Source organism: Pelodiscus sinensis, chromosome 1 (genome assembly GCF_052426305.1).
Source record: "Pelodiscus sinensis isolate ZL-2025 chromosome 1, ASM5242630v1, whole genome shotgun sequence".
Lineage (NCBI taxonomy): Eukaryota > Metazoa > Chordata > Testudines > Trionychidae > Pelodiscus > Pelodiscus sinensis.
In genome coordinates this window covers 1,263,475-1,284,727 of record NC_143052.1, presented here as the reverse complement: position 1 = coordinate 1,284,727, position 21,253 = coordinate 1,263,475, and the positions used below count along the sequence as shown (strand labels likewise).

Here is a 21,253-nt window from a genome sequence, read left to right as displayed (position 1 = left end):
TGGCAACAGCATCACACTGTTGACTCATATTCAACTTGTGGTCCACTATGACCCCTAGATCCCTTTCCGCCATGCTCCTTCCTAGACAGTCGCTTCCCATCTTGTATGTATGGAACTGATTGTTCCTTCCTAAGTGGAGCACTTTGCATTTCTCTTTATTAAACCTCATCCTGTTTACCTCTGACCATTTCTCTAACTTGCTAAGGTCATTTTGAATTATGTCCCTATCCTCCAAAGAAGTCGCAACCCCACCCAGTTTGGTATCATCTGCAAACTTAATAAGCGTACTCTCTATCCCAATATCTACATCATTGATGAAGATATTGAACAGTACGGGTCCCAAAACAGACCCTTGAGGAACTCCACTTGTTATCCCTTTCCAGCAGGATTTAGAACCGTTAACAACAACTCTCTGACTACGAAAGCGACGAGGAGTCCTGTGGCACCTTATAGACTAACTGAAGTGTAGGAGCATAAGCTTTCGTGGGCAAAGACCCACTTCGTCAGATGCATGTAGTGGAAATTTCCAGAGGCAGGAATAAATATGCAGGCCAGGATCAGGCTGGAGATGACCAGGTGGATCCAATCAAGGAGGATGAGGCCCACTTCTAGCAGCTGATCTGGAGGTGTGAATTCCAAGAGAATAGAAGCTGCTTTTGTAGTTAGCAAGCCATTCACAGTCTTTGTTTAATCCAGAGTTGATTGTGTCAAACTTAAAGATGAACTGTAGCTCAGCAGTTTCTCTTTGAAGTCTGGTCCTGAAGTTTTTTTGCTGCAGGATGGCTACTTTTAGATCTGCAATTGTGTGTCCAGGAAGATTGAAGTGTTCCCCTACAGGTTTTTGTATGTTGCCATTCCTAATATCAGATTTGTGTCCATTGATTCTTTTACGTAGGGACTGTCCAGTTTGGCCGATGTATATAGCAGTGGGGCATTGTTGGCACATGATGGCATATATTACGTTGGTGGATGTGCAGGAGAATGTACCAGTGACAGTATGGCTGATCTGGTTAGGTCCTGCGATGGTATTGCTGGGGTATATATGTGGGCAGAGTTGGCACCGAGGTTTGTTGCAAGGATTGGTTCCTGAGTTCGAGTTATTATGGTGCGGTGTGTAGTTGCTGGTGAGAATATGCTTCAGGTTGGCGGGTTGTCTGTGGGCAAGGACCGGCCTACCTCCCAAGGCCTGTGAGAGCGAGGGATCATTGTCCAGGATGGGCTGAAGATCACTAATGATGCGTTGGAGAGGTTTTAGCTGGGGACTGTAGGTGATGGCCAGTGGTGTTCTGTTGGTTTCTTTCTTGGGCTTGTCCCGTAGCAGGAGGCTTCTGGGTACACGTCTGGCTCTGTCAATCTGTCTCCTCACTTCCTCGTGTGGGTATCGCAGTTTACAGAATGCTTGTTGAAGGTCTTGTAGGTGTAGGTCTCTGTCTGAGGGGTTGGAGCATATGCGGTTGTACCTCAGTGCTTGGCTGTAAACAATGGATCGTGTGGTGTGTCCGGGATGGAAACTGGAGGCATGCAGGTAAGTATAGCGGTCGGTAGGTTTTCTGTATAGGGTGGTATTGATATGACCGTCACTTATTTGTATCGTGGTGTCCAGGAAATGGACCTCCCGTGTAGATTGGTCCATGCTGAGGTTGATGGTGGGGTGGAAGCTGTTGAAATCATGGTGAAATTCTTCCAGAGTCTCCTTCCCATGGGTCCAGATGATGAAGATGTCATCGATGTAGCGTAGGTAGAGAAGGGGTGTAAGTGGACGAGAGCTGAGGAAGTGTTGTTCCAGGTCAGCCATAAAAATGTTGGTGTATTGTGGGGCCATGCGGGTGCCCATAGCAGTGCCACTGGTCTGGAGGTATATGTTGTCACCAAATCTGAAATAGTTGTGTGTGAGGATAAATTCACAGAGTTCAGCCACCAGTTGTGCTGTGGCATCATCAGGAATACTGTTCCTGACAGCTTGTACTCCATCTGCATGTGGGATGTTAGTGTAGAGAGCCTCTACATCCATGGTGGCTAGGATGGTGTTTTCTGGAAGATCACCTATGCATTGTAGTTTTCTCAGGAAATCCGTAGTGTCACGAAGGTAACTGGGAGTGCTGGTGGCGTAGGGTCTGAGCAGAGAGTCCACATAGCCAGACAGTCCTTCAGTAAGAGTGCCAATGCCCGAGATGATGGGGCGTCCCACCAACGTAATATATGCCATCATGTGCCAACAATGCCCCACTGCTATATACATCGGCCAAACAGGACAGTCCCTACGTAAAAGAATCAATGGACACAAATCTGATATTAGGAATGGCAACATACAAAAACCTGTAGGGGAACACTTCAATCTTCCTGGACACACAATTGCAGATCTAAAAGTAGCCATCCTGCAGCAAAAAAACTTCAGGACCAGACTTCAAAGAGAAACTGCTGAGCTACAGTTCATCTTTAAGTTTGACACAATCAACTCTGGATTAAACAAAGACTGTGAATGGCTTGCTAACTACAAAAGCAGCTTCTATTCTCTTGGAATTCACACCTCCAGATCAGCTGCTAGAAGTGGGCCTCATCCTCCTTGATTGGATCCACCTGGTCATCTCCAGCCTGATCCTGGCCTGCATATTTATTCCTGCCTCTGGAAATTTCCACTACATGCATCTGACGAAGTGGGTCTTTGCCCACGAAAGCTTATGCTCCTACACTTCAGTTAGTCTATAAGGTGCCACAGGACTCCTCGTCGCTTTTGCAGATTCAGACTAACACGGCTACCCCTCTGATCTCTGACTACGGTTATCCAGCCAATTATGCACCCACCTTATCGTGGCCCTATCTAAGTTATATTTGCCTAGTTTATCAATAAGAATATCATGCGAGACCGTATCAAATGCCTTACTAAAGTCTAGGTATATGACATCCACCGCTTCTCCCTTATCCACAAGGCTTGTTATCCTATCAAAGAAAGCTATCAGATTAGTTTGGCATGACTTGTTCTTCACAAACCCATGTTGGCTATTCCCTATCACTTTATTACCTTCCAAGTGTTTGCATAGGATTTCCTTAATTACCTGCTCCATTATCTTCCCTGGGACAGACGTTAAACTGACCGGTCTATAGTTTCCTGGGTTGTTCTTATTCCCCTTTTTATAGATGGGCACAATATTTGTCCTTTTCCAGTCTTCTGGAATCTCCCCTGTCTGCCATGATTTTTCAAAGATCATAGCTAAAGGCTCAGATACCTCCTCTATCAGCTCCTTGAGTATCCTTGGATGCATTTCATCAGGACCTGGTGACTTGCTGACATCTAACTTTCCTAAGTGACTTTTAACTTGTTCTTTGTGAATCCTATCTTCTAAACCTACCCTCTCTCTGCTTGTATTCACTACGTTAGGCACACCTCCAGACTTCTCGGTGAAGACCGAAACAAAGAAGTCATTGAGCATCTCCGCCATTTCCAAGTTTCCTGTTACTGCTTCTCCCTCCTCACTAAGCAGTGGGCCTACCCTGTCCTTGGTCTTCCTCTTGCTTCTAATGTATTTATAAAAGGTCTTCTTGTTTCCCTTTATACCTGTAGCTAGTTTGATCTCATTTTGTGCCTTTGCCTTTCTAATCTTGCCCCTGCATTCCCGTGTTGCTTGCCTATATTCATCCTTTGTTAGTTGTCCTAGTTTCCATTTTTTATATGACTCCTTTTTTATTTTGAGATCGTGCAAGATCTCCTTGTTAAGCCAAGCTGGTCTTTTGCCATATTTTCTATCTTTCCTACACAGCGGAATTGTTTGCTTTTGGGCCCTTAACAACGTCCCTTTGAAATACTTCCAACTCTCCTCAGTTGTTTTTCCCTTCAGTCTTGCTTCCCATGGGACCTTACCTACAAGTTCTCTGAGCTTATCAAAATCTGCCTTCCTGAAATCCATTAGCTCAATTGTGCTGGTCTCCCTTCTACCTTTCCTTAAGATCATGAACTCTATTATTTCGTGATCACTGTCCCCTATACTGTCTTCCACTTTCAAGTTCTCAACTAGTTCCTCCCTATTTGTTAAAACCAAATCCAGAACAGCTTCTCCTCTGGTAGCTTTTTCAACCTTCTGAAACAGAAAGTTGTCTCCAATGCAGTCCAGAAACTTATTGGATAGCCTGTGCCTTGCTGTGTTAGTTTCCCAACAAATGTCTGGGAAACTTGTTATCAGCAAGACGGAGAGGTGACGAGTACACAGCCAAGTACCAGCATGGGAGAAAAGTCAGGGCAGTAGAGGCAGGGGAAGGCCTCCTAAGAATCAGTGGCTTGAAACTAAAGGCAGACCTATTGGGGATACGGCCCAGTGTACTAACAGAGCAGGGAGTCACCGTGAAGAGCAGACAGCCCATCTCCCCAAACCAAGCCGAGATGCCGTCCGGGAGAAAGGTTATACCTATCTCAGAGAGCTGGAGGGGTCATCCAGGCCAGTCCCCTGCCCTCGTGGCAAGGCCAAGGACCATCCCTGACAAATTTGCCCCAGATCCCTAAATAGAAACCTCAAGGATTGAATTCACAACCCTGGGTTTAGTAGGCCAATGCTCAAACCACAGAGCTATCCCTCCCCCAGGATCTAGTGGCAGACAGTCCATCTCTCCAAGCCAAGCCGAGGTGCCGCCTGTAGAGAGAGGTTCGAGCGGCGGACAGTCCGTCTCTCCAAGCCGAGCCGAGCCGAGCCGAGCCGCCGCCTGTGGAGAGAGGTCCGAGTGGCGGACAGTCCGTCTCTCCAAGCCAACCAGAGACACCGCCTGTAGAGAGAGGTTCGAGCGGTGGACAGTCCATCTCTCCAAGCCGAGCCGAGGTGCCGCCTGTGGAGAGAGGTCCGAGCGGCGGACAGTCCGTCTCTCCAAGCCGAGCCGAGATGCTGCCTGTGGAGAGAGGTCCGAGTGGCGGACGAGCAGAGATGCCGCCTGCAGAGAGAGGTCCGAGCGGCGGACAGTCCGTCTCGCCGAGCCGAGCCGCCACCTGTGGAGAGAGGTCCTAGCGGCGGACAGTCCGTCTCTCCAAGCCGAGCCGAGCCGCCGCCTGTGGAGAGAGGTCCTAGCGGCGGACAGTCCGTCTCTCCAAGCCGAGCCGAGCCGCCACCTGTGGAGAGAGGTCCGAGCGGCGGACAGTCCGTCTCTCCAAGCTGAGCCGAGCCGCCGCCTGTGGAGAGAGGTTCGAGCGGCGGACAGTCCATCTCTCCAAGCCGAGCCGAGGTGCCGCCAGTGGAGAGAGGTCTGAGCGGCGGACAGTCCGTCTCTCCAAGCCGAGCCGAGCCGCCGCCTGTGGAGAGAGGTCTGAGCGGCGGACAGTCCGTCTCTCCAAGCCGAGCCGAGATGCCGCCTGTGAGTGAGGTCCGAGCGGCGGACAGTCCGTCTCTCCAAGCCGAGCCGAGATGCTGTCTGGGGAAAGTACCAGGCAGGCACTAAGCCTGTGCCATTTCGGGGGCCTCCCCCCAACTCCAGTTTACCCACATCGCTCCTGACGAGCAGCACTGCTCCCTGGGCACCAGGCTCCAGCTCGGACCTCACTGGTGCCCAGGGCAGCAGGACTTGGCTAACCCTGCCTCCATACAGTGCTTCCTTTGCTGCTCCCTGCAACCCCAGCCTGGCCGGGCAGCTGGAGAGCAGGAGTTGGCTAAAGGACTGTCCCACCCCGGAAGACAGGGACCTGGCTCCTGTCACTTCCTGCCTGGGTTCCAGCAATACAACACGGCTGAGGATGAAAGAGTCACCCAGAAGGAACTCCAGTTGCTGCAGGACTCGGCAATTTCTTCTCCACCTCACGGGCGCCCACGAGCAGATCCCCCCAGTGCTCGGCTCTCTGCTGGGCTGACCACAGAGTCTCCACAGGCCCGCAAGGCTCCTCTTGGCCCACAAATGCAAAGCCGTGGACAGCTGACATGACCTGGAGCCCTGGCAGCTCGTGCGAGAGCAGAGCTCGCTGTGCAGGACGAGCTTTCTCCGGGGCCGGTCCAGACTGTGCAAAAACTCTCCCAGTCACTGAGCATCGCCAAACGCTCCCTCCTCCCCCTCCAAGGGCCAAGCACGGCTCTCTGGCCAGGCTCTCCAGACGTACGTCCAGCTACGGGCACCTGCTCCATCAGCCCCCAAATTCCTCTTGGAGAGGGGGAGAAAACAAGGGCACCCCTGACATCCGCTCGTACTGTCACCCACTGCCCACTGCTCAGCTACTGCGCCGGAAAGGGGCATGCTGGAGCTGGAGCAGAACCGGCCGTCTCTTCCTCTCCAAGGCCCCTCCCCAGCCCCTGCCCCCCACGCACCCACTGCCTGCTTGGGTACCCATGCTGCTGTGCCCTGGCCTGCCGCTCTTAGTGTGAGGCCTCTGCTTCTTCCGCAGCTTCCCCACGCCACCCAGGGCTGCTGGGGGTCTCCGAGCCACACCTCCACCCTCTCCCCATGGCAGTGCCAGTGGGGTGCAAGGCTGGGAGCCAGAAGGGAGGGGTGTGGCTGGCTGGGGAGCGGGTGGCATAGGATTGCCCAGCCAGGACGGTGGGGGGCATTGTCGTAGAGGCTGGGGCAGAGGGCAGAGGCCTGTGGCCTCGTTTAGCGAGGTGGGCACCAGAGGGGCCGTGAGGAATTCCTTAGTCCTGCCACCAGCTCAGGCCAGCACGTCATACGGCAAGGGGTGCTGCTCCCCAGGGACCGGTGACATTTCCGTGGCTTCGGTGCACGGCAGCAGGCAGCTCACAGGCCGAGGGCCCAGAGCCAGGTCGGGGCGGTGCTTCCCTCACAACTGGACAGGTGTGTTTAGCTTCCTGAGGGCCACACGGCGACGCAGGCCTAGCCAAAGTCACAGCAAGCCCAGAGTTCAGTCCCGGGCAAGGCTCTGGCACTTCCAATGGCTCCCATGTGCAAGTGGGTGAAGACCCCTTCTCGTAACAGATGGTAACAGAGGCGGGGGGTGCTTTGGTCTGGCCTCACACTAGGCGTTGTCACGTGTGACGATCTTCAAACAGACCTGCTGCCATGCTGGCAATCGCTGGGTTAAGCATTCCCCAACACGTGAGATAAATGGAGACGTCAGAGCTAACTTCAGGGCGGTGTCTGAGCCCTCCAGCATAACTAGGCTCTGAAGCATTAGGTTTATATCACTGTGTGTTAGCATCAATTTCACTGGGCAGGCAGAAACCAATGAAAAACGATTTCCATCAATAACAAGAGAAATGTACGATAGGTGAAGAAAGAAAATGCTGCTTGAGAAACGACTAGAGGAATGCCAGGAATTTAGACTTTTGAATTAGGCTTGTTACAAATGCACTAAGGAATGAATTGTAAAAACAATTGGGGTTTGTGGATTTCGAGATATTTACTTGCTATATTTGGACCGGCGATGTCTAACAGTTCATAAAGCGCCAACTCCTTGGCTCTCAGCCATTACAGTCATTAAATAATTATCTGACCCTCCACCCCATCATTTTTTGCAACTGTGAAAACTGGAGTAAATAAAGATCTACAAAAAGTGCTGCAAACACCCCCCGACATGACCCGTTCTACTGCCACAACAGCAGAAGGGGAACCCTGCCAGCCTACCTCTGTCCTCTGTCCTAAGCCCACGGAGATGTCTGGGCGGCCTCCCCACTGCCCTGCAAGGTTTGTCCAGCCTTCCTGATGTGGCTCTGGACTGTGCCGTCCGAGGGCAGCTGGCCAGACTGGTGCAGGTCCCAAGGCTGGCTCTGGCCTTGGTTTTTGAAACCCTTGTCGGCCTTGGAATGGAGATGTCCCAGCTGTGGCTGCAGCCCGGCTTCTGCTCAGACCTGGGAAAGGAACCACCCGAGTGCTTTGACTCCTCCCAGCCCCTCTTCAAGAGCTCCGGGAAGCCCTGCCAGTTCCCTCTTGCAAACATCGGCCCAAGAGGCCACGTCAGAGCAAGGGAACCGTCCTGCTAGCCTAGACCACCTGGCCCAGGAGCCTGTCTCTGACAAACCATGTGGTAAAATGCGTTTGAGGGGGGTTAAGAAACCCAAGGAAGGACTGTTCGGGGAAGCTGCTTCTTCACTCTGCTCACCAGTCCTCCCTCCTCTTCCTGCGGGTCTGAGAGCGCGTTGGCTACTGCCGCACTGCCGGGTCAGGCGGGAAGCACATGGGTTGCCCCTGCGGCTTCCCGGTCCTTTTCCAGGGTTGGTGGCGTGGGCAGGGTAGCCAAGGAGAGGCCTTTGCCCAGGATAAGGCTTCTGCTGCAGAAGGGTCCCAAGACATGAACCGCTCAGATGAGGTCCTTGCTCCACTGCCTGGCTCGCTACGAGCAGCTGGAACCAAACTGGGCGTAACGAGACTTCTGGGTACTCCAGGGAACCAAACTTGGAAAGAGAAGAACAAACCACGCGGGCTGACGATGACTCGACCTTCTCTCATTCGCATGGTGTGGTGGCGCTGCGGCGTTCCCCCGACTCCTGCACCCCCGTAGTGGCACGAACAGACTCCACCAGCCAGAAGAACAGAGGGAGTTTATTGCTTCTCCAGAACACAGCACAGCACAGATGTCATCTGGTTCCAGGGCAGGCCTAGGATGCCTCAGCCCCTAGAGGGGGACTGGGCCCCTAAATCCCAGCCTTTTGCTTAGGCTGCTTCCTCCATGATACCAGACAGAAACTAAAAAGTTCCTTCCAGCCCTGCCCCCCAGCCAGGGGCTGGCCTCCCCTCCTTCCCTTGTTTCTCTCCCTGGGAGGCAACTGGTCAGACAGGTTGGGAGCCCCTTGCATGACTCATCCCCTGCCCTGCTGGGCCGTGCTGCAAACAGCTGCCAGCGGTGGTCACCCACAACCCCAGCCTAGCAAGCAGCAAGGTACCAACACTACGTCACACGTGGCATTGCTGGCCTGTCTCTCCTAGAACAGAGCATCCTTGTGCGGCCACAACTCCTCTGCCTGAGCACTTACAGTGTCCTCTAGCCCATCCCCTGCCGGCACTCGCAGTGACCCCCAGCCAACCCCTCCCGACTATCCCAGGCCATCTCTGCCCATCCCACCTCCCCAGCCACAACTCTTCCGCATGAGCACTTGCAATTTCCCCTAGCCCATCCCCTACCAGCACCCGCAGCGACCCCTCCCCGGCCATCCCCACCCATCCTCCCCAGGCCATCCTTGCCCATCCCACCCCCCCAGGCCACAATGCCTCCCCACAATTAATCACAGTTTTAATCAGACAGCTGAACAATAGAATACAAATGGAAATGGATTATTTTGGATGTTTTTCTATATTTTCAATTACAGAAACAGAATGCAAAGTGTACAGTGCTTACTGTATATTATTTGTATTACAAATATTTAACTTTAAATGATAAACAAAAGAAACAGTAATTTTCAATTTATTGCCTACAAGTATGGTAGTGTGATTTCTTTACTGTGAAAGTGACGCTTACAAATGCAGATTGTTACATAACTGCTCTCAAAGCCAAAACAACATGAAATGTAGCACCTACAAGTCCACTCAGTCCTTCTTCTTGTTCAGCCAGTCGCTCAGACAAACAGGCTTGGCTACATTTGTAGGCAATAGTGCTGCCTGCTTCTTGTTTACATGGTCACCTGAAAGTGACAACAGGAGTTCTTGTGGCATTTTTGTAGCAGGCCAGGCCAAAGGTATTTGCATGCCAGAGATGCTAACCATCATACACCCCTTTGTGCTGTGGCCGCCATTCCAGAGAACGTAATTCCATGCTGATGGTGCTCACTAAAAAAGTGTTAATTACATTTGTGACTGAAATCCTTGGGGGAGAAACGTATGTCTCCTGCTGTGTTACCTGCCATCTGCTATCTAGCTCATGGTATAGCAGTCTTGGATGGCAACCCTGCACACGTTGTTCATTTTAATGCCTCTTTCACTGCAGATTTGACAAAACGCAAAGAAAGTCTGTGTGATGGATAGGAGGAGAGTTTTCCTTTCCTGGTCCCCCCAGCATTCAGTGACTAAAGGGTTAAACTCGGGTAGCTAGGAGGTGTTGGCAGGGAGCCAGGAGAGCCAAGGGGAGAAGGTGTTGAGATTCGAATTGGGAGATATACTTGCTTGCTTTTTCTTCTTTGTGTGAGCTTCTGCCAGGAGCTGGGGGAACAAGATGAATTGATCCAAGCAGGACTACCATGCCTACAAAGAATACTGGGCATGGGCGAGGACTGGACCTTGACACACAGGAATGTGAGTAGATAGGGAATGTCTATTTAGACACGAGCAGGTTATTTTCTTTGTTTTGTTGTTTGGTTAACCTTCTTTGTGCTAAATCCATGTGCCCCCTTCCCCCCCCCCCCGCCTTAAACTGTATCCCAGGGATGAAATTCTCTGTTTTAATTTGTTCTTTTCTCAGTTGTTTTAAACCCCCCAGCAACCAAGTCTGCTTTCCAAGTGTAGCTTTTTGTTTTGTTAATAAAATCACCTTTTTAAGGCGACGATCTGATCCGTGTGTCCTGGAAGGTACCAGGAGGTCTGCGTGTGCGCGGCTAAGACTGAGAGGTCAGCTAGCAGAGGTTGCCGTGGGTTTTTTCAAGCTCTCTTGTGGTAGAAGAGCTTGGGGTTCCCCTCCGGAAGACGTTTCCAAATGATTTCTTCCTGGGTTCAAGAAGAAAGGTTGTTTCCCCCCCTCACCTGGTGGTGGCAACTACCTCCCAAGGTCAGGAAATCTGCGACCTTGGGGAGCTTTGAAGCAGAATCCTCTAGAGGCGGGGTATTTTTAAGGTCTCTTGCAGGCCCCCACCTTCTGCACTCAAAGTGCCAAGTGGGGAACAACTTTGACATGGTGGGATCATTTTGAACCAGGAACACAGACCTCAGGGTTTTAAAAGGACAGCACTCCTCCTAGCCATCAGAGTATCAATGTGAAATTCCTAAAGACAGCTACAGCACTCAGCTCAAAGTTTAAGAATTTGACGTGCCTTCCAAAATCGGAGGCCCCAGATGTGGAACTTGCTTTCACAAGTCTCCAAAGAGCAACGCTCTAACGCAGAAATGACAGAACCCGAACCACCAAGAAAGAGAACCAACCTTCTGCTCCTGGCAACTGACTCCTCTGGTGAAAATGAACGTGTGTCGGTCTGCTCTGCTGCGGCGCGTTATCAGACAGCACCTGTTAGCAGCAGGGACGCGCGTCCTCGGGCATGGTAGCTGGAGCACAAAGGGGCATGTGACTCTTTAGCACATCTGTCACGTCAACGTTTTCCGATGCTGGCTACAAGAATGCCAAGCAAAGGCCTGTTTTGACTCTCGGGTGCCACTGTGAACAAGAAGCGGGCACCTGCAAATGGGAACGGCCTGTCTGTCTGCATGGACGAGCAGCAGGACTGAGTGGCCTTCTAGGCTCGGCAGGGTTCTGAGATTTTATTTCTGAATGCAGATTTTTGGTACATAATTGTACTTTTGCAAATTCTACTTTCCTGATAAAGCGACTGCACTGCAGCACTGGTATTAGGTGACATGGACACGCGGTTTCTTTTGTTTTTTTACAGTGCAAGCATGTGTAATCCAAAAGCGAGCACTGCGCAATTTGTATTCCATGTTGTAACTGAAATCGATATCATTGAAAATGTAGAAACCATCCAAACTATTGAACTAAATGGAGGTCTATTACTGTTTAACAGTGTGATTCATTGTGTGGTTAGTTGCCGTTCAGTTTTTTAATCGCTTGACAGCCCTGCTAAATAATGACGTAAAATGCGGACAAGGCTTCTGTGTGCATCCCACACTGGGGTCCTCATCGTCCCTGGCTGGAGGGCTGGGCTCCCCAGACCGGATGTCTTGCTGTGCTCCAGCCCCACGTGCAGCCAACGGACACGGGTCGGGCTTTGGTCTGTTCTCGCGGCTGGCCCGGGCGGCTGGATTCTGAGCGTCTGTTCGCACGCCAGCAGGCAGGGTGCTACGATTTGCTTCACCCTAACACGTAGCGTGCGATGCAGCAGCCGCCTTAGAAGACAACACGCAGACGTTCCAGATTGGCTGGGCTTTGTAGACAAAACCCAGAAGTTCCTTGAGACGAGTCCAGTGCCCCACGGGCTGCGCCATCCCTGACGTTTCACAGCTGCTGCTGGAGCCTCGGCGGGGGCGCTGGAACTGTGCTGTGCTTGGTAGTGGTTCAGCCCCGCGACTGCCTGGAAGCCTCAGGACCTGTGAGATTTCCAGCTGCTCCACAGTGGCTCCCAGTAGAGGCCCTGGATGGCACCCAGGGGCCATTCCTATCTCCAGCCTCGATGACTGTCCTGGCTCGTGGCAGGGAACACTGGCACACTGGCCGCACTGTGCTCCCCATGGGCACACCCCCAAGGCTACGGTTTGCTCAAAGCACGAGGCAGCCGTTGCTCAGGGCCTCCTCCTGTTACTGGACGGCGCCAGCCTGCTGGAGTGTGGCGCTGCCATGGCATGGCCTGGCACGAAGCCTGGCTCGCGCACGCCACTTAGAAAAGCTGTGAAATGTGCACCCGGCCTGTCAAGGGCCCAGCCCCACAGTCAGTGGCCATGGGACAGGCTTGTCCCCACGGAACGGTCCCGCCTACGGAGGATGCCTGCCAAGGCTCCTCAAGAACGTAGGGACGTGTGACTAGACCACACCATTTTGGTACCGGTACTTTCCACACACTGGGCGGGGGGTTGGCTTGGAACAACGGGGTTCCCGCCAATGTTCCCGCTCCTTTTTCCATCCATGTGCGGAATACATTCTGTTACATGCCCTGAGGCAAAGAGGAGACCAAGGGGGGGATGGGATAGAGGTCGATAATATCATGACTGGTGTGGAGAAAGTGAATAAGGGAAAGTGATTTACATATCCCAACACTATAAGAACTAGGGGTCACCAAATGAAATTATGAGGCAGCAGGGTTAAAACAAACAAAAGGTAGTTGTTGTTGGTTTTTTTAATGGAAAAGTAATGGAGATGCCTCTCTCCTAGAACTGGAAGGGACCTTGCAAGGTCATTGAGTCCAGTCCCTGCCTTCACAGCAGGACCAAATACCATCCCTGACAAATTTTTGCCCCAAATCCCCTCCACAAGGATTGACCTCAGAACCATAGGTTAAACAGGCCAATGCACAAACCACTGAGCTCTCTCTCTCCCCTGTTCTTGACTCAGCGCACAGTCAACCTGTGGAACTCCTTGCCAGAGGAGGTGGTGAAGGCCAGGACTAGAACAGGGTTCAACAAGGAGCTGGATAGAGTCATGGAGGTTAGGTCCATCATTGGCTGTTAGCCAGGCTGGGTAGGAATGGTGTCCCTGGCCTCTCTTTCTCTGGAGGTGGGTGACAGGGGAGGGATCGTGTGAGGATTCCCTGTTGTGTCCCCTCCCTCTGGGGCACCCGGCACTGGCCACTGTGGGCAGACAGGACCCTGGGCTGGACGGGCCTTTGGTCTGACCCAGCCTGGCTGCTCCGATGAGGCATGTGCGGATGTGCACCACCTCTAGAAAGACAGGTGCTGGCTGGGGGTGCTCTGCTAATCAGCTGGGCAGCACCAGAATCTCTCCTTCGTGGCCGCTCCAGTGCTCAGCTGACAGGGAGCGCTGATTCCTGTCACATGGAAGACGCTCTGGAAGGAGGAAGTGACATCACCAAAGCACCTCACTTCCTCTGCAGCTCAACGTCTGGAAAACCTCAGAAACCGAGACTGAAGCGGGGGAAGGGCTGGCCCAGGCACTGTGTACAGAAACTCTGCAAACTGCCAGTACTCGCTCCCAGGGCGAGGCCGATTCCAATCCTGCCCAGGAGAGTTGGCTTAGCCCGCGGCTTCTATTATCTTGGTGTGGTGGCGATCGCGGGTAACCACTTCCACGCTGGATCAATACACCTGCTTTCAGCAGTGCGCTCAGCAGGGAAGCGCTGGGCGTCTCAGCTGTTCACAACGGCTGGTGCCCATCACAGAGCTGGGAAAGACCCAGTTCTACGAAGGGCACATCCAGTCCCCGGCCCTCACGGCAGGACCCAGAACCATCTACACCATCCCTGAGAGGGTCTGTCCAACCTGCTCTTCAATATCTCCAGAGACGGGGATTCCACAACCCATTCCAGGGTTTAACCCCCCTGACAGGCAGGAAGTTTTTCCTAATGTCCAACCTAAACCTCCCTGGCTGCAGTTTCACCCTGTTGCTGCTTGTTCTATCCCCAAAGATTAAGAACAATTTTTCTCCCTCCTCCCTGTGACACCCTTTTAGATCCCTGAAAACTGCTCCGTGTCCCCCCTCTGGATTCTCCTTTGCAGACTAACCAGGCCCAGCTCCTGCTCTCTAGGCCTTTCATCGCTGGCGTTGCTCCTCTCTGGCCCTTCTCCAGCGGAGGAGGAAGCAGACGAACGGGCGAGCGGGGACGGCGCAGACCCTGACAGAATCGTTCCGGGTTTACACTCCAGCAGGGCAAGGCTTCCATTTGGAGAACTGCTCCATTTGTTGGCTTAGGTAAAGCGCTCAGGTAACTCAGCTGAGGGTGGGGGGTGTGTTGGGTGGTAGCAGGACCCGGGAGGGCTGGCTGTCACCAGCAATGGCAGGATGTGAGGCCAGCCCCCTGAATAGTTAGTTAGGGGGCAGTGACTCTGGCAGTACATCCTATCTCAGCACAAGGGGCGGCACACCATTGCTTGCTTGTCCCTCAGCTGCACTGCCCCGCCTGGGGAAGCTGGGGGGAGGGGGGGTCACATCCGTTCCTGGAGGAGCCGAGGGCAGGTGGCAGCTCAGAGACATGAGGAATGAGTAGGGTGAGATGATGTCACGGAGCTCATGGATTCCAGGCCACGCAGACACCTACATGACATTCCCCACGGCCCCGGCGCAGGGCCAGAACTCCAGCCAGTAGGGGTGTGTCTAGACTACATGGCTCCATCAACGGAGCCCTGTAAACTAGTTAACCCGACATAGTCAATGAAGCGAGGATTTACACAATCTCTGCTTCATTAAAATAACCATGGCCGCAGCACCGTACCGACGATCCGCTGATACCGCACTGTGCCGACGATCCGCTGATGCCGCAGCACCGTACCGACGATCCGCTGATGCCGCACTGTGCCGACGATCTGCTGATCCGGCCCAGCGCGGAAGTCTAGACCCGGATCCGTAGGCCGGGGAAGCCTTTGCCGACCGATTCTGTAAACCTCATTTCACGAGGCATAAGGGAGCAGTCGACAAAGGCTTCCCTTGTCAACCGCTCCGCGTCTAGACTGTCCCGCTGTGCCGATCAGCTGATGGTCGGCACAGCGCAGCGGCCATGTTTATTTTAATGAAGCGGGGATTATTTAAATCCCACTTCATTGGCTATGTCGGGTAAACTAGTTTACATGGCTCCGTCGACAGAGCCATGTAGTCTAGACACACCCCAAGGTCTGCAGAGCCGAGTCACCATGGGCAGTGGGGTCCCTCGAGATCTGAGCGGCTGTGGGCAGCAGGGATGTAACGGACCGGGCCGTGTCTGGGCACAGCTGAGGGCGTCCGCTCAGGGCGAATTGCTCAAATCCAGGGCTCCTTACAGCCCCCAGACTGGTGACCTCCCCACACAGGCCACAAACCAGTCCCACAGAGCGCTTCAGCTGCCTGCCTGAAGCCTCCCGAGCAAAACCCCTCCGACACCCCAGCAATATCCGTGCCCCAGATGGCCCCAGGCCTCATACACGGGTGGGGGGTCCTAGCACCCAATCCCACCTACCCCGAACAAGTCCTGTCTGGTTCCAAGAAACCAGCCACAGATCCCTGGTCAATTTACCCTCTGGATCTTACCCACAAATCACGCTGGGCCAATCCTTTAGCATCTATATCTAAAGGTTTATTATCACAAGAAAGAAAAGCATGAGAGTGAGGTTGTTAAAGGATAGTATGTTACATGCACCGAATCTCCCAGTCCTCGATGCAGGCTCTAGCAGAGATGTTACAGCTGCTGGCTTAAAAGTTCTTGTTGCACATCCTAGAATCAGGATGGGTTCACAGGTCTTCCGGGCTCTTCGATCCCTGCAGTGCTGCCTCTGGGATGAAGTGCTGAGCTGAGAACAAGATGGCGTCGACCACATGGCCTCTTTATCCCTCCTTCCTGGTCCCTTCTTGGCTGCAGCAGGTCACCTGGCCAGCGGCCAATCTCTGTGCTCCCTGCTGGCAGCTCTCAGGTGACAGCCCCCATTCTTTAGGTGTGTCCTTGGCCCATTGAGAGCCATTGTCCCACAGGGCCTCGCTAATTAGCATGTCCATAGGCCCGGCCCTGCCCAATGCTCAACCACATGCAGGGAAATATTCAGTATCCACACAGGTTACAGATTCCTAACTCCACACACAGACATTCTACAATCACATGACTAGTGTACACAGGATCAGCAGACAGTGAGCTCCTATTCAATACCTCACATGGCCCCTTCTATACCATTTCTGGGGCCAACACCCCCACCTATGGGTGCAGCAGTGATCTGGCTGCTCCCCTCAAAATCCAGTAACGTGACAGGGGACCTGCCCAGGCCTCAGCCCCTGGACCCCTCCTTTCTGCTCCGGTCTCATCCTGCCCACGCGAGCCCCAGGCCAGCCCCAGCTTGCCGGGGTGTCGGTAGCAGAAGCCCTGGGCTTCCGCGAAGCTTGCTTTGCAGCCGACCTGCCCCTGCCTGTTACAGAAATGCCCGCGGCAGGCTCGACTCAGTCACGAGCACACGGCGCTCCAAGCCCTCTCCAGGTGGTGGCTGTTGTGTAGCCCTGTGCCCTGGGACGCCCGGCGTTGCCTCGGGCCTTACCTCAATCAGAAAGTCCCCCGTGCGAAGTCCTGCTTTCCAGGCCACGCCTTCCACATCCACGGACTCCAGATATTGGAGCGCTGGGAAGGCGGGAGTCGGGGTGAACTCCTCGATTGGCGTCTCCGCTGAAAGAGAACGAGCAAGCCCCAATTAGCAGCACGGCATTCAACGACGCCCAGAACAAAGCGCTCCAGGGGCTCCAATGGCCCAGAGCCGGAAGCCTTGTCCATCCAGGTGCGGGATACATTTTTATGTGTACTGAGGCGTGTGCACCACCAGTAGGAACCAAAGCCTGGCTGTGGGCACTCTGCTAATCAGCTGGGCAGCCTCCGAGTCCCTGCTGAGCGGCCGCACGAGCGCCCAGCTTACAGGGAACACGGCCCCAGACCAAGCAGGGGTGTCTGCCCCTCTGTAGCCAGACACGAACCCCATCTTGTTCCCCCCCCCCCCGAGAGCAAGAGAAAGGCAGTCAGACTTTGATGCCCTGGGAACGCAGGTGTGCTGCCTGTCCCTGACTCTACCATAAACAGAAACCAGACAGTAAATGGGCTGGCTGACGACCCGGGGCCTCCCGTTGCCCTGATGGCTAGTACCAGTAATTGACACGCCTGCACTGTCCCAGGAGAGGAATCTTCGCCCATCACATACCAGAGGTGCCCATTGTCTGCATTTTCCCAGGTGTGAATTCTGCTTTGCACCCTTCGTGGGAAACTTGGCATTCAAAGCCATTTTTCCTAATTGGCCACTTGAGACCAGGAAGAAGCCTACGTGACCAAGGGGTAAAAGAGGGGTTTAGTAGCCCACCCCATTGGAGCTCCAATCATACACCTGCTGGCAGGTATTGATTGTCTCCCGAGGTCTGTGGGACGCCCAACCTCGCCCTACTTCTTCCCGAGGGATTGAGAGAAAGACGCTGGCCACGCCAAGTCTGGAACGCAGGGGTGAGACTATATACCTGCTATGTGTCTATTTGCATGCATTTAATAAGAGCTCAGAGAACCAAAAGGGTTTCATGGGACCTGTAAGTGACGACTTAGTGTAATTTCTGTCCTGTCCTTTGGAGTGGCTGTGTTATCTGTAACACAGTAGTAGCATTTAACAACTAAGTTTACCCTGTAACAATAAAATAGTAACTGTTTAAGCTTTAACCTGACTCCTTCAGTTGCTGTAACAGAACCAAGCACAATTTAAAAGAACTTCAGCCGGTCATAAGGGACTCACTGCCCTGACCGTCGGCTGACACCCTCTTGTGGTGCGGGGACTCAGTGCTGGTTTATGTACGGCCACTTCACTGCGGCATCTGCTAAGGGATCGCCCCACGGGAGCCTCACGCATCTCCCATGCGGTGCCCCAAACCACGCCCCCCAGAACCGCCTGCACTACCACGGCTTGAGCCTGTGGCTGACTAGGCGCTATGCCCCCCAACAATTCCTCCCCATCGAGCAAGCGACTCCCCTTCAGCCTCCACCACCTGCTCCCTGACAGCCCCCCGCCCGACCAGGCAGCCACACCGTGGGGAGCAATGTGGCCTAGCATGCTGGGAGCCATCGGTGGGGTGTGGATTGCTCCCTGTGGGGCCTGGAGTGGGGGGAGGCTGGCAGCAGAGACCTCGGCTGGGCTGCTGCTGTGCCCCTCACTGGGATCTGGGTCTCCAATGGAGAAACGGGGGCTTGCCCCGGCTTTGGCCCACTCCCCCGGGCGCAGTCTGTGGCTGCCGGGCTCCCCCGGCTCAGTGGCCATTCCCTTTTCCCTCAGCACATGTGGCTGGGGCAGGCCTGGCACCCAGGGACATCAGCCATAGGGCTGGAAGGGACCCTCTGGCTCATCGCGTCCCATCCGGCTGTCACATCCCAGGCCGAACCGGCCGCACTCTGCCCCACCAAGAGCGAGGCGGTGTGACTGGCTGCCCGATAAGCACCAGACAACAGCTGCTCTGCAGGCGCCGGAGCTCTTTCCTCCCTGGCATGACTGCATGGCTTCAGCTGCTCCCTCTCGGGTGCACAGGCCTGGCATCATCTCACAGCTACCCCAGGGCCTGCACGAGGTCGGGTTTCTGCTCGGTGGGGACCCGCCCCAGGGTCATGGCTTAGAGGGGCTGCGGGAGTGGGCTGAGCCCGGGGCAGTGAGCCACGCCAGCAGGACTGCAAAGACTGGCGCCAGAAACAGCATTTTCAGCGACAATGAAGATACCGAGGTTGCCTCCAGCCCGACAAAGGGGGAGCCAATCAGCCGCAGAGGGCGAGATCCCTACAGGTACCGGGCACCAGAGGCAAGGCACCGAGCAGGCCTTGGGGGATGGGGGAAAGGAGAAAACCCGTCCATGGGAGCAGTGTGGACGTGGAAGGCAGGGGAGCGCTCGGGCTAGTGCTTTCTAGTGCCATGGACAGGCCGACCTATGAGCGGTGGAGCGCTGAGCTGGACACGGCACCGCGTCCAAGGCCTCCCCTTCTCCGCTGCACACGCAGCTCTTGGGGATTCTTCTGCTGCACCCCGAGATGGGCCGGCCACCTCGAGAACAGGGCTCTGCCTGAGAATTCGGCTGCAGTTCTCCGAGCCACGAGAGGAAGAGAGCCGGAGACGGAGCTGGAGACTTGTCCTGGTTCTTACGCAGCAGAGCCTCAGCTCCGAGGCCCCGGACCAAGCGCGGGTGCAGCACCGAGAGCCAATGCTGTCTGGGCCACGCTGGTGCCAGGAGGGCTGCGGGGGCTGTGTCAGCGGGCGGAACCCACTGCCGAGGGATGATCTGACGGCCCAAAGCAGAGCTGGTTCACGAAGGAATTAGGCGAGTTCAGTGAGGACAGGCAATGGGGAAAATGGGGATTTCATTCACCTTGTAATGTTGCACATGAGTTCTACTGTCCTGTAGCAACCCTGTGCGTGTGCCTCAGTTTCCCTGGGCGTTGCCAGCAAGGTGGTGAGGGGAACTTCGGTGTGGCAGGTACACAATGGCTGATGCCCTTTGTAACCAGGTGACACCTTTGCCCAGGAAGCAAGACAAAGGCCAGAAGAGGAGCCTGGCTGTGGGGTAGTGACCCAGCTGCTGGGAATGGGCGGTCTTGGCTGGCTTGGAGTGCAGGGGAAGGGCCAGGACGCTGGCTCTACTGCCCTCCCCAAGCTGGGCTGGGCTGGGCTGGGTACGCCTGGTTCCTGTAACAACAAGTCTGGGCAACACTGTGCCCCGGGGACTAATAAACCTTCTGTTCTCCCTACCTGCTAAGAGTCTCCTCTGACTATGGGTGGGAGTGCAGGGCCCAGGGACTCCCCACCCTTCGGTGGCACGTCAATCAACGGCTACGGGCCACGCCGGCCACCCTCAGATGTGTCACCTACACAGATCCCTGGCACGTCGATCAATGGCTACGGGCCACGCCGGCCACCCTCAGACGTGTCTCCTACGCAGATCCCTGGCACATCGATCAACGGCTACAGGCCACGCTGGCCACCTTCAGACGTGTCTCCTACGTAGATCCCTGGCACGTCCATCAACAGCTACGGGCCACGCTGGCCACCCTCAGACATGTCTCCTACGCAGATCCCTGGCACGTCTATCAACGACTACGGGCCACGCCGGCCACCCTCAGACGTGTCTCCTACGCAGATCCCTGGCACATCTATCAATGGCTACGGGCCACGCCGGCCACCCTTAGACGTGTCTCCTACGCAGATCCCTGGCACATCTATCAACGGCTACGGGCCACGCCGGCCACCCTTAGACGTGTCTCCTACGCAGATCCCTGGCACGTCGATCAACGGCTACAGGCCACGCTGGCCACCTTCAGACGTGTCTCCTACGTAGATCCCTGGCACGTCCATCAACGGCTACGGGCCACGCCGGCCACCCTCAGACATGTCTCCTACGCAGATCCCTGGCACGTCTATCAACGGCTACGGGCCACGCCGGCCACCCTCAGACGTGTCTCCTACGCAGATCCCTGGCACATCTATCAATGGCTACGGGCCACGCCGGCCACCCTTAGACGTGTCTCCTACGCAGATCCCTGGCACATCTATCAACGGCTACGGGCCACGCCGGCCACCCTTAGACGTGTCTCCTACGCAGATCCCTGGCACGTCTATCAACGGCTACAGGCCACGCCAGCCACCCTCAGATGTTATGTCTCATACGTAGATCCCTGGCACATCTATCAATGGATATTGGCCACGCCGGCCACCCTCAGATGTTATTTCTCATACGCAGTTCCCTGGCATGTCTATAAATGGCTACGGGCCACGCAAGCCACGCTCAGATGTTATTTCTCATACGCAGACCCCTGGCAAGGCTGGGATGGCCGTACATTTCCCTGCTCATTCAGCTACTGGGTGGCAGCACTGTTGTCCATAAGAAGTTGCTTGAGGGTGGCCAAAACTATCGCTCACGCCCAACCCACAGCTCAACTCTCCAGCACGTTTCTGTGGCGCAAAACTTCCTTGAGTGCCAAAGAGCTTGGGCCGGAAAGTGATGGAGTTGGCCCCCTCCTCCCCAGGCTGTGTCATAAATGCCCAGTACAGAGTCACAGCTGGTTTGGGGACAGAAACAGAATTTCTTTCTCCATGTTCCACAGATGCAACCAGCACAGACAGCAGCACGTGTGCA

At 54.6% G+C, this 21,253-nt stretch overlaps 1 protein-coding gene across 3 annotated transcripts in view; it reads right to left on the bottom strand.

Moving 5' to 3' along the window:
* Positions 1-21,253, bottom strand: part of SHANK3 (SH3 and multiple ankyrin repeat domains 3) — a 780,355-nt gene that overhangs the window by 129,334 nt on the left and 629,768 nt on the right. For all 3 annotated transcript variants that reach the window (XM_075914851.2, XM_089777650.1, XM_075914857.2), the window contains one exon: positions 16,660-16,784. In XM_075914851.2, the coding sequence (XP_075770966.2) occupies positions 16,660-16,784 (125 nt within the window). The remainder of the gene's footprint in view (positions 1-16,659; positions 16,785-21,253) is intronic.